The 13,501-nt window shown below is 46.2% G+C and overlaps 1 protein-coding gene across 1 annotated transcript in view; it reads left to right on the top strand.

Annotated features, from left to right (window-relative positions):
* The window catches only part of stxbp5a (syntaxin binding protein 5a (tomosyn)), a 74,455-nt gene that overhangs the window by 19,038 nt on the left and 41,916 nt on the right, over window positions 1-13,501 (top strand). Inside the window, exons 3-4 of the mRNA XM_030110935.1 lie at window positions 9,412-9,493; window positions 12,046-12,146. Coding sequence (XP_029966795.1) covers window positions 9,412-9,493; window positions 12,046-12,146 — 183 coding nt within the window. The remainder of the gene's footprint in view (window positions 1-9,411; window positions 9,494-12,045; window positions 12,147-13,501) is intronic.

Genomic DNA, 13,501 nt, shown 5'->3' with positions numbered 1-13,501 from the left:
CATGTGCACGGCTCCCCTTGTTCCGCGTGGCGTCACGTGGCCCCCTGTCTTCATGTCACATTGGTCTGTTTTATCAGTGTATCTCTCTCTCTGCGCGATGTGTCAGACAGCAGCATCTGAAAATAATACGACTGCTGTTGACAGAGTTCAGCAGACAAAGAATCAATGTGATGTTTCAGGTGTCTGAAAAGCTTGGAAAGACTTTATTAATCCCAGAACTATTCATCTGTCTAGCTTCTATTTAACTATTCTATTTACTTGCATTCTGCTGTTTTTTTTATTCATGACTGATGAGGGACGATGCAGTTTGTGAAGTAAAGGAAATTCTTTAAAGCGGGAGAAGCAAAAGGTGGGAAGGGGCAGATGAAACGTAATCTCAGGCCGGCAGGTGAACATGTGGTTCCAGAGGTGACAGATTGGGCCAATTTGCTCTCCTTTTGCTGCATGATAGATGGTGTCTGTTATGGTTTCACCGTGTTCCTTCCTCTAAAGGCTGAACATTATTGGAGGCGCGGAAGGACAAACCCACGGCTGGGAGAGTCGCTGGGGACTGGTTATGAATCTAAAGACGACAGTAAAACTGGGAGTCACTAAGATATTTTGCTCCGCCATATTCACTGTGCACAGTGTGCAGTACAGGTACATACTGCATGTGGCTCTTTATTTACACGTGATGTATGGTTGCTTTGTTTCAAATGATTTAAAATCTGTTGAACTTCTTAGATCAGTTGTCACATAAAAGCTTTCACCTAGTAAACACGGCTTATCCACTGTTATGTGCATGACAACAGTACTTACAACCGGCGCTGTTCGGTCTTCGATTTGTTGAAAGGTCTAATTCTTGGAGAAAGAAATGCAACGACGGCTCAGATGATGGGTTTCTCTATCCTCACAGTCACACCAGAGATCGTTCACGAGATGGATGGACTAAAAGAGACAGAGCGCGCTGATTTGAGCTTGTCGAGCCATTACTAGTGGCAGTGAAAGATGAAGTTGTGGCAGCGTGGTTGAAGTCGGTGGTGTGCAGCCCACGTACGCTCTTCCAGCCGTCTGCAGGCATGTGATGATGTGCTGTCAACACAAACAGTGAATTAGTGAGACCGAGTTTCTGTTTCCGTTCTGTCTGTGCTCAGTGATCATCGCGAGAGTCGGTCCACTCGAGAGAAGCGCCTTATGCAACGTCAGTGTTTATTTATCTGATGTAACTCCAAATGTCTGGTATTAAATCAAATTGAAAGGCATCAGTTTTTGGAGACTGAGAGTCCAAATCCAGTGGAATCGGCGTGGGCGCCCCGCCCCGCCGCCTGTTGCGTGCGTGGACTCTCTCGCCTGTTGGAACATAATCCCATAACTGGCTTTGCATTGCTATCACAACAGCAGAACTTCTGATTTCTGTTAAGCTGCTGACTGTCACCCTCATGTAAATGAGGCAATTTGGCAGCTGCGGGAGTGTACCCAAAAATAAAGAGTCTGTCCCATCCAGGATTTTCAGGATGCAGACATGTCTGACGTTGTGATCCACGCTGAACGCCTTTTGTATTTATCTTTAAACGTTTCACACAGCGTTCTCGTTCTCTGATGAGCTCTCTTTTCCCTCCTCCTGTCTCTTCCTTTCACCTCTCCCATTATTTTTTTTTTTGTTGTTGTTGTTAAATCTCTCATTTTCTGTGTCGTGCTTTGCATGCCGTTGCAGGAGCGATAGGCTCCAAGCCGTTCTGCTGACTCGGCATGTATCCCCCTCATAGTTTACCCCTTTAACTCCCTCCTGCTCGCTCCTCCGCTGCCAGCAGCCGGCATCATCACCTCCCCCCCCCCTTTACTCTTCCTCTCCTTCGATCTCTCCAGCCAGTGAATTTCCAAACGGCTTTCAGTGCCTCTCCTCCTCCCTCCTTTTGGTTTCATCTTTTCTTCTCCCCTGGATATTTGCTCCTGAGTGGACGTACAGTAGTCCTGCTAAAATTAGACGACGTCCCGTGTTATTAACACCAGACAACCGGGCCGCGCTCCAACCAGCAACGATCCACATTATCCCTACAGCAAGGGGAGGCTGCAATTTTTACCGTTTATCACCACAGTGTCCGCCTTGCCTGCTGGCTCACACCCAGAGTAATATTTCTTAGCGGAGCAGCCACTCCGGTACTGGCCGGCCGCAAACACTTCCGTCTCAGCAATTTTCATAGGTCAGTTAGGCTGATTTAAGTCTCTTTAGAGGGGAGGTATATTTCCCCTGTTTTTCCCCAATCGCAACACGTCCAGGTTGAATGAGAGGACTTGTGGGTGTGGCGGCGGGGGCGTTCTGTCTGAAGAACATCAACAAGTTCACGATGCAAGTTGTAATGGTCAGAATTGGTATGGTTTCAAGCGCAGCGGCTTTCCACATGTGTTCTTCTCACCCGTCTACTCGCAGACTTCCCAAGCCTCAAACGCTGAGCCATCCACCTCCACAGAAATGCCATTGAGATCATTCGTGTCGATAGGAGTGCCGCATTCGACGCAGACGCTGTGATATTCGCGTCTGCCTGTTCAAAGCTTTCCAAGGTGAACGTGTGAGGAAGACGAGGAAGCCACAAATGCTCAGTGGCCCCAACACAGTTTAATTGTTTGCCTACATAATAAATCAAATGTGTCAGAAGGGATTATTTGTACAAGGGCTGTGTTAAACAAATAAATCACCACTTTGCTCAACTCTGCATTTTTCTGCGCGCGCGCGTGTGTGTGTGTAGCTGTGTGTTGGTGCCTGAGGAGCGCATTCATGTGTTATTTTCTCGCGTTCCAGTATGATTGCGTGACAAGACTCATGGGTCTGTCTTTTTTTTTTTCCCCCTTCACGGGGGAGCGTGATTCTTCTTTTTGCTGTTTCTGTCATTGATGTATCAGGTGCTGCTTCACAGCTCCGGCAGAGGAAAGGGAAAGGAAAACAAATTAACGCAAGTAAGTCGCAGGGCCTCTTAAGAGCTACATTGTGTAAATCTCTTAAGCTCAAAGGGTTAAGACCTGCGTCCAGAGAGCGGTTTTAACTTGCAGCGCGCGCCGGCTCCTCGCTGGGATTTTATTCATTGTTCCTGCAGTTGCTAAGCGACTGTTAAAAACCTGTTTAAAGCACTTTTTTTTTTTTTTTTTTTTTGCCCAATTTGAGACGTTTTCAGATTTTACTGACCAGTGTGCAGCTCAGCAAAAAAAAAAAATTAAAAATAAAGCCCCGTTCTTTCTGTCCAGATCTTTATTTTCTCCAACCTGAAGCAAGACGACCATGTCAGCATTATAAAGGGAGGTCCCTGGTGGAGCTCTCACTCGCTCTTCCTCTCTCTCTCTCTCTCTCTCTTTCTCTCTCTCTCTCTGTCTCTCTCTCTCTCTCAGCAGCCTTTTCCTTGTAAACCGCCTCGTGCATGCAGGAGGAGGGTGATCTGGAGTCACTGATAAACGCTGAGGTCAAGGTCAGCTGTAGAATTAAGGGTGATTTGTGCGTTATCGCGTCGCAAGGACAAGCGGCTGAGACACGGAGTGTGTGACGGAACATTATTTCCTCCCATCGCCGGCTTGTTTTCTCAGCTTATTGCTGCAGCGTCCCTGTTCCTCCTCCTCCTCCTCCTCCTCCTCCTCCTCCTCCTCCTCCTCCTCCTCCTCCTCCTCCTCCTCAGTCTAGTGGCTCTTAATGTCTTCCTCCTCTTGCACTCTGCTCCTTCTGCTTTCTGTTTCCCCCACTTCCCAGCGTCCCTCTGTCCCTGTCTCCGGGCCCGGTGCAGATCGGGCTGCGCCCCCCATGGCCCCGCCCCCCCCGGTGGCAGGGTGATGTATGAGCGGCTCGCTTTGACGTCACTTCGGGCCCGACGTCACAGCGACTCAGTGCTCCCAGGCTTTCTCGCTCTGCCTCTCCCTCATTCCTTCCTCTTTGTATCCTCCATTAATCACCTCTTCCTCCTTCCATGTCTTCCACTGTAAGTCTCTGTTATAGCTCTCCTCCAAGTGTTTTCCTTCCTCCTCGTTTTCTCTTATTTTTTCATCTTAATCCCCCCCTTTCTGCATCACCATGCCTTTGTGCTCTTTTCATGTTTTCATAACTTTATTTAAAGTTGCATCCTTTCATAAAACCCGCGGTCTGTTTCCCCCTTTTTGATTGCATTTCTCTGCCAGATGCCCGGTGACTCACCTTTATTTGTCGAGGAAGTCGCCCGTGGCGTTGACCGAAAATAAATCTAAGGAAAGCAGTATGAAAGTAAATTATCAGTCAACTTTGACTTGCAGAATGGCTTGGGAAAAATTTCATCAGACTTGACAAGACGAGAGGCTGACCCACTTTCTGCTCTCCCTCTCCCCGTCTTCCTCCGCCGCTCCGTCTCCTTGTCTTGCTGCGATCGCTGCCCCGCGGTCAGTCCGTCCACTTTTAGAGTCGGTGCAGTGTGGTGAGAGGGATGCAGCCTCGGATGGCGGCCTAAAACAGAATGAGAAATGCTCCCGTCAGCAACTGTGACATGTTTCTCACTGAGCCTGTCCCGTGTGGATCGAACTCGGCCGCTCCGGAGTGACTTTTGGGTCGTTTTGGTTAAAACACGAAACGAATAAAAATGGGCGACATGCACAGCGATGCGTGTCACTGTAAAATTCAGGAATGCACAGGATGTATTTTGCTGCCAGTAGCAGTTCTGAGGATCCGTTGCTCATCCGAGTGTGATTTTATTCTTTTTTTTTTTTTTTTTTCCTTCCCACTTTATGCACGACACAGGTGACGCGGCGTGAGATATATTACTCTTTGCGTCGTTGATGATTACTCCTCGTGCAGTGAAATGTTTGAGGAAACGTAATGAGAAAAAAAGCATTCAATCATTTACATGTACATAAATCACCCTAATGCTTCTGTACGTGTAATTAACTGTAATCAATAATGTTTGGCTTAAAGACCACAGTAAATGGAAGATCATGTTGTTTCTCTGCAGCAACTTTAAGTGGTTGCCGTTTTCTTTTTCTAATCCAGGGACTTGGTTCTCTCTGTGGTGTCAGACTGTGTCAAATGCCAATGACGTGAAAACAACCCAGAGAAATTGAAATTATGGTATTCCCCACCCTGTGTGAAAAAGGGGGCAAAAAAAAATAAACACTCCGCCAGAGGAAACATGTCGTTTATAGGAAACAGATTCTGACACAGCATTAATAAACAGCCGCGCCGTGCCTGAGGTTCACCGAAACAAATGTAAAAGCTTTCATGTGCCGGATAAGGATCGCATTACCATCAGATATCGAAAACAGCGGAAGGCTGGCCAAATAAATAACCCGGTGTGTGTTTCTTTCAGGACGGAGTGCTTCTGCAATCTCCTAATTACTTATGGATGGAATAATTGCCCATCTTGCACAAAAAAATATATTTATGCACGTTTGCAGCTCATTAATAAAAGATGCGTTGGTGTTGTCAGTTCTTCAGCTCCTGGATTTTACTGTTTGTTCTGGTAAATGTTGGTAAAAATAAACACACGGTCTCGATATTGTCTTCAAGGAATTTTTGGTGTCGGATGCAGGCCGGAGTCCAGACGTTAGGGAGCGTGCCGCTGCATTTTATGACAACCTGCACCTGAAACACATAAAGACAAGCCTGTGTTTGCAGGTTTGATGGTGTGAATTTGTTGATGCTGGAGGCTTTTACAATCACGTCTGCGTCGGTGTGTGTGTGTGTGTGTGTGTGTGTGCGCCCTTCATGATAATGTGGCTCCCTCCCTCCAGAGAGGAGGCAGTCTGAGTAGTTTAAAAAGCGCAACCTTAAATCCTCTCTCTTTCTCAGACCCGGCTAGATTTGGTTGCCTGGCAACATTTTGGAAGGCGTTTGGGTGAAGCGAGTCATTCAGAGTTCGGTGGTCTGTCGTGTCGCTGCAGCTCTCCGACAATCTGACAAACACCTGTAACGTTCCGCTGCATGTGTGTGTTCTCGCCACCGTTCTGTGAAAAACGAACTATTGCACAGAGGACGCTTCTCTAAATAATCGGTCGTAAACAACACTTTTTGGGTAAAGTGGATCGTGAAATGTTCTTGAAAAAAATCAAGCAAGAACAGAAAGTTGTTCCCTTCCTATCCAGAAAGTGCTGCTGTCTTTACAAGAGATTTGACTATTAATTTCATGTAATGATGTATTTTTATACTGACTTAAAATGTCAATTTGCATGTCCAAGTATATAAATAGTGCAGAAAAAATGACTTTGTCTTTGCCCAACTTTTCTTCTGTCTTCCCAAAATTTGTGAGGCTTTCATCAATTTCTGTTTTTGGCCTCTGCCGATTGCCTTCATGCACAATCAGTAATTCAAGTCACACTTCAAGGTGGTCGACCATTTCTTTGTGTTTGGACAAACAGCAGTAATGTTTCATTGGCTGTCTCATCATGTTTCCTCTCTGACCTTAGGATATAATAGAGAAAAAAAAAATCATTTTTAATGTAGTTTGGTCTTCATTAAATGCAGATCTGGGCTTGCTCACTGTTATTTACACATTTGGCCTACATGGAGGTCAGCGTCTCTCTCCGAGTGTGTCTCCGCTTTGGCCGGCGGCGGCGTGGAGCACGCCGAGCGCACCAGGTCAAGTGGACGGAGCGCCCGGGCTGTTCTGTGCTCATCTGCTGGCTGTGACAATGATTGGGTGCGTGCTGATGAGCTTTTTGCCTCTCTTAAAAGACGGAACACTTTTGCTCGCTTTCCAGTTTGAGGGACTTCACGCTTTCAGCCTTCTGTCGCCGTGGAGACGTGCGCGCGGCGGCGCCGCCGCCCCGGCTCTTCTGTCGCCCTTCGGCTTGAACTGTTAGTGAAGCTGCGTTTGTTTTGAGCGCCTCCTTCCAGATCCAAATCTTTGCTGTAACTCCACATACAAATCATGTTTTTTTTCTGAGCTTTCAAGGGAATCAGAAAAATGTTTTTATTTTAGCTGATCAATGATAAATCTGAATTATTAATTATTATTTCTTCTAAATTATTGAAATCAAAAAAGGCATTCACACTACAGAAAGCCTGGATTCAGCGGTGAAAAGCTCATTAAATGTACATTCACTCCCGAGTTGGACATTCATGCAAGGCTGCTTCCTTTTTCACTGCCAGTTCTGCTTTCTAACGACGCCGCGCCGTATTTGTTGGAGAGGAGGTCACACCTCCATCACTACAGCGGCTGTCTGCGGCACGAGACGGATGCTCGCCTCTCAAGGGCTCGCCGCACGTCGAAGAGATGGCTCCTGGCCAAGAGGATCTATCTACATAATGGTGGCTTCTGACTAAGATATGTTTATCACTGACTCGGTGGCGCCCTCCCGGTCTCACGGTTCAACTCTATTTGATTCTCCTGGGAGCTTATTGGCGAGAATCCAATGCAGCCGGTGGATTTTTTTTTTCCCCGGTCGGGGCATCATGGGTGCAGAGATAGAGTCCATTAATTGCCTGCCGAGAGTGGAGGAGGACAGAGTTTAATCCACCTGAAGAGCGGAGGGCGAGGTTTGAGGCAGCGCTGCACCTTTGATCTCAGACTGGACGGGATGGAGGGGACGGCTTGTACTCGGCTGTGACCTTCCTCTCCGACCTAAAGCCTTGAGTCAGGTGTGGTTTGGTCAGCTTATTGGCTTTACTTGCATATTTACAAACCCAGCATCCAGAACAGCATTGAGGAGATGTTTGTGGCCGTCTGAATGAACATAAATCAATCTGGCTTCATCGACTTCATGGAAATATCTGATGCTCACCATCCAAGCTCTCTAAATCCTTTTAAAACACACGTTCAAATAACATCTGGTTAATGTATGAAAGCCGACATCCAAATGGACCAAATTCAGGATGTGATGTGTTTTTAGAAGTATCAGTAATTTCCCAGTTGATGGAGCCTCTTGTCATATTCTTTAGTTTTTATAAGCTTTTTTGGTGATTTTTCTTTTTTTCTGACCGGTGAACACTGCCAATTGTGATTTACTCACCGAGTGATTCTTGATACAAATTATTGATCGTAGATTATATTTACTCAGTAGGTGCTTTGACAAATGGTGACGATTATCTTCTGCTGCTACTCATTTGAAAAGCCGGCCATGGCCTTGTTCGTGTACTGCAGTGCTGTCACGGCTGCTTCTGGACTTGTTTAACCCCCTTCGTCACACAGTTTGAAACTCTTCTGTAAACTTTGGTGAATTGATGACATTTTGGCACAGTGTGAGGACCACAGCTGAAGCCATGTGTGTGTGTGTGCATTTATTTTTAAACGCCTTCTTGTGCATTCAGGCTGAAGAATAAAAATAGTACATATGACGAGTGGTGTGAGAACAGCTGGCTTCATTGTGGACGGAACTCACTTCAGGAACTACTGCATGAAGTACGACTTAATAAACGATGCTGATGCCTGTCTGGGGACGGGAGGCACAGTTTGCACTGCGGGAGAGGAGGACTCGATTATCGGTGTTTGCTTTAGACTCGTAGCTCTACCTGCTCCTGGTGTCAGGGGTTTTTTTTTTTTTTCTTTTCTTTTGTCTTTCTTCTTTAGTCTAACCTTGCATATGCATCCAGGAAAGATTCCCTCATAATGGCTGTTAAGAAGCAAACTGGCTCTGTGGGCCAGCTCCGTGCACAAACACACCAGCCCTCCTCCTCCGGTGCACGTTAACGATGAGCAATGGCGTCGTCCCCGGGGTGTTGACCCCCACGTGAAAAATTGCCGCCCCCCCCCCCACCTTGGTCCTGATGCTCATGGGAAGAATGAATGGATATAATCAGTGAGCTCACCCATTCACTCTCCCCACGATGGGAAGCTCGTTATTCTGTGTCCCTCTCCTCCTCTTTTTTCTTCCCTCTCTCTCTCTCTCTCTCTCTCCTCCTTTTTTGTATTTTTTATCACAGTTGTCAATCTGTAAACTGTATCCTCTCTCTCTCCGTTTCCCCTCCTCGCCATTATTCCCTCATCTGCTCACATAATGTCCACCTCTGCTCTGCTGATTCATTTTCCATATATTTGAATATACGGCGCCGCGCTCTCCATCATCTCCCCCTCACTCCTGTTACTTTCCTCTTCTATATTTACTCCCCACCCGCCCTCTCTCTCTCTCTCTCTCTCTCCTACATGACTATTTCTGTTTGACTGCGGCTGCCTGCGCGTTTCAGGGTTTTCCGTGTCATTACGAACACCTGAAGTATCTTTTTTTTGTCATGTACCTGACGTGGAAGTGCATTGAGTCTGAGAGCGTATTGTCTTAAAATAGAACGCATCCCTGTCGGAGCTCATCCTTATAGCGTGAGTCGGTGTTTTCAAGGAAGAAACGTACATGAACAGAGAGGTAACATAATTCATGACTTCCAGAGCAAGTGTGGAAATCTCCAAAGATGCAGACCCGTGGTTCCTGACACCATATTTAAATAATGACGCACTGTTTGGATACAGAAACTCGAACGCTGCTCCTTGACTGATGACCTCTCAGGTTCGGGCGTCCCGGCGTGGAGTGTTACTGTCAGCACGAGAGCGGCGCGGCCGTCATCCAGCTCCAGTTCCTCATCAATGAGGTGAGTCACGAAAAGCCCAGACGCCGCTCTCACTGTCTCTCAGCTCGTTTCCATCCGCCGTCCTGTCCTGACAGTGATAAACTCACTTCATTAAACCTACATATTTAGGAGTTTTTGCCTGTTTTCACTGCTCTGGACAAGGTCAGTGGTAAAATGCATTTTAGTGGGATTCAAAAAAAAAAATCGATATCTATTTAGGTGTGGACTATATTTAGAATATTTTCGCCGCCATGAGACAGCTTTTTAATGAGCGGCTGAAGCTGTTGCAAGCTGTTCTTCAAAGCCGCCGCATCCTGTTGGTACAAACACCGATTCTACTTCAGGAGCCGCTCCCACCGCTTCAATCGATTTTAATTTGAGTTACTGTGTGGTTTCACGTTTGTTTTTTAACTTAAACAGCAGCAGATAGACAAATGTGCACAGCAGTATGATAAAATTACTTTTTAAATTTCCATATCCTCGAGTGACTTCAGTGTTTACTTCGCATCGTGCTGACTTACATCGAATCATTTCAGTTCAGGGGCCAAAAAAACAAACTTTCAGTGAGCCGGATCTGTGAAATTATAGCATAACAACTTGAAATTACTCAAACCTAATGTCTTATTGTTTTAATGTGAATTATTATGGCTACGTTATGAAAAATTCTTAAGAAAAACAAGTAAAAATTCAACTTTCCGCCAGTTTAGCAGTGCATTGTATTGTGATCTCTGACCTGCAGGGCCGAGCTGCAGTCAGCTGCTCAGCTGTGGGTGTCGTTGTTTTTACATCTATTACTTTCCTTAAAACAATACAACCTCCAGCAAATTAACTAGTTATGCAATAACCGAATAAATAGCATCCCAGATCTTGCATATATTTCATGGAAACTTTGTCTGAGTTGTGTTTATGTAGGCCATATTTGGGGTTAAAATTTCTTTGGTGGCACCTGCATGTCTGCTTTCTTTCAAGAGATCCTTTAAAAAAAAAGAAAAGGTGAGGAAGGTCAACCTAGCACGTCAATTTTTATTTCATTGAATAGTAGAACTACAACTAGCAGAATTTTGAGGTATAAGGTGTAAATGATCAAATATATGCATTTTGCCATGATATGGTTAATTTGCAGCAACTTAAATTCAATTTGTAGCTCAAAATCTCATTCATGGTAGAATAATTTGTCAGCTTTTGGCCCTCGATGTGATCAAAGTCGCTTCTTTTAGAGATACCATATCCCATTCAGTGGAAAAAACATAATGTACATCTTAAATTAAATGATAATTTCCCTGCATGAAGACTCTTAAGAATGTAAAAAGTGAGTCTTTGAAACATTTTGTCATTTTCCGTTCATCCGTTTATTAATCGATCTTCTGTTTCCACTTTATCAGCTGACATTGAACCAAAAGGGAAACACTTCACCGCCATATTCAAAAATACTGAAAGTATAAAAACTACCGTAAATAACTGACATATTCTCTCGAGGTCTTTCTCTAACGTTCAGAACCAGAAGTGTCTGAAAAGAGTCCTCGGGTCAAATAAACTGCGCGTGTGCCGACACCGTCCGGCTATTTCGACGAGACCTGCGTGAGCTGCGCAGCACGTGTACTCAACTTAATTTCCACACCTTCTCACCGTTACGTTAGATCGGCTTTTTGTCAGCGTTAACCCAAAGTAATCTTACGTCTCCCTTAGTGCTATTTTCCATCCGACCCCCCCGACAGCAGGGGGTGCGTCAGCTCAGACCCCGCTGAGGACGACCGCTGTGCTCCTGTCGCCGTGGATTTAAAACGCTGGGAGTTCGGAACCAAGCGTCAAGCCGCATTTTCCTTCAGCCTTGACCTCTTGGAAGAAGAGGGGGGGTGAAAAAAAGCTCATTTCAGGCGATATGTAATAGCTGCTCGTGGTCAAACATTAACCTTAGTGATGTGTGAAGAGTGCGGCACATTTTATTGGAAGACAACAATAACCTCTTTTTTTTTTTTTTGAAAGAACAGTGCCCACTTTAGGTTTAATGATGGATGATATCAGTCATGCATCATAAAGCAGCGTTCATGAAGGCATCCTTTCAATCACACCGTTATGAAGTAATGGCTCAACTTAGTAGGTTATTCTTCATAATAACATGCCACGCATTGAATTATAAGTCATGTGGATTGACATGTATTAAATATTAACAGCCATTTGTGATTTTCTTGAAAAGAAGGAAAAAGAAACACATCTGACCCCTGAGAAGTGTGTGTGTGTGTTAGCATCTGCAACGCATGTGACTCAGCAGCTCCAACGAACCCTCGGGGGGACGACGGAGATGATTTTTAGTGCCTCCTACACGCACACTCATATACATCTTGTGAATCATCTTTGTTACCTGGGAGAAAGCTGCCTGATTTAAAGTCGCCTCGAGTTTCCAGGGGAAACGCGTTCCGAGTAACGCGTGTCGCCGTCTTCTCACGGTGAATGTGCAGAAGAGTCTGGATCTGGAAGCACGTGTATTCCCTGACGTCATCCGTCTCTTGTTTGAATGTTTTTTTTCCTTCCTTCCTTTGAGCATGTCACCCACGTCCTTGCCTCTGTCGTGACAGGGCGCGCTGGTGAGTGCGTTGGCTGACGACAGCGTCCACTTGTGGAACCTGCGGCAGAAGAGACCCGCCATCCTCCACTCGCTCAAGTTCAACAGAGAGAGGTGAGTGAGCGGCTCGCACGACGGGGAAGGCCGTCCGGCGCGTCTCTGTGTTTTCCACCCCTCCGGTTCCGTTTGCTTCTCTTTATTTTCTCGGCGAGTGGTCGACGGCATTTCATTAGACCCTCACACTCTGGCTGGTGTGACCACAACTGTGACTTTCATTCATGAACATGGATATGGACTGCTACTTCCTGTGCAGGGCCAGCCTCACAGTTTGCTGCACCGTGTCAGCTGTGAGCTTTTTGCTCTCGTACTGTATGCAAACAGATGGCTTTTCGTTTGGCGAAAGCCCGCAGAGCTGTGCACGGGGCAGAGGAGGTGACGCGCGGGCCCGTGCTCTCTGCTTCTCTTTATTTCCCTGCCTGCGCTGGTCTCTAACTAAACACTCATTATTTGGGTCACTTGCGCTGCCTCCCCGTCCCCGGAGCACAGGTGTGATTCTACACAAACACCTGAAAGTTTACTGCATCCGGCCTCACGCGCACAGAAAAACAGAACATAAACAAACACACACCGCACATGGTGGTTCAGAGATCCTATTTTTAGACGATATGATATGATGGACATATTCTGCTCATTGGACTTAGTTGAAAATTAAAGGAGCAGTCCAACACATCAGCCATTTTGCACAAAAATACTGATTTGCTTTTTATTGTTATGTATATGAATATCAACTGATATGAAAAATCCTTTTGTTTTCAAGAATTATTGTACAAGTTCTGCTCTCTAAACACTGAATCACTTCACGTCAAAGAAGTCAGTCAGTTCTGCCTCTGAGAATCACGGCGGCGGCGATTACCCATCAGAGCTAATCATATCATTGGCCAGTGATCTGCCAGCGTTAAAAGTGTGGAACGAGTTAAACGTCAGAACCGGTAAAGTGAAAAAGCCGCTGACGTGATGGACAGGTGGCCGGCAGCGACTTTTAGGGCGGGTTGTGTTCTTGTGGAGGCGCTTGACCGCCTCTGACATTTAGTTAGCATTGCTGTCCGACGCGATGACCCGGGGACATGGCGTCGCGGAGGAGCGCGGCCACGGCGTCTGCAGACATGTGGAGAAACGGCGGAGTCACTCGACACGTTCGGAGCGGGAAGGGGAGGAACGGAGTTCAGCTGCGGCGGCGGAGAACGGAGCGAAGGGGAAATCTTCAGAGGGAAAAAAGTAGCTTGAGAATTTGTGAAGGGCTGGCGAACGGAACTGAGAGGAACAAAAAGGGGTGGGAGTGCAGCCGCTCGAGTAGGAGGAGGGCTGCAGAGGCGGCGTGCTTTCTAGCCCACTCCAAACAGCTTCCTTTTCAGCAACTTAGAGAAATTCTGAAGTGCAAGTGAGCATCGTTCAACCCTCGTTTGTAAATA

The sequence above is a fragment of the Salarias fasciatus genome, chromosome 15, assembly GCF_902148845.1.
Source record: "Salarias fasciatus chromosome 15, fSalaFa1.1, whole genome shotgun sequence".
Lineage (NCBI taxonomy): Eukaryota > Metazoa > Chordata > Actinopteri > Blenniiformes > Blenniidae > Salarias > Salarias fasciatus.
The sequence above is the reverse complement of the archived record's forward strand: the minus strand, read 5'-3'. Positions and strand labels throughout refer to the sequence as shown.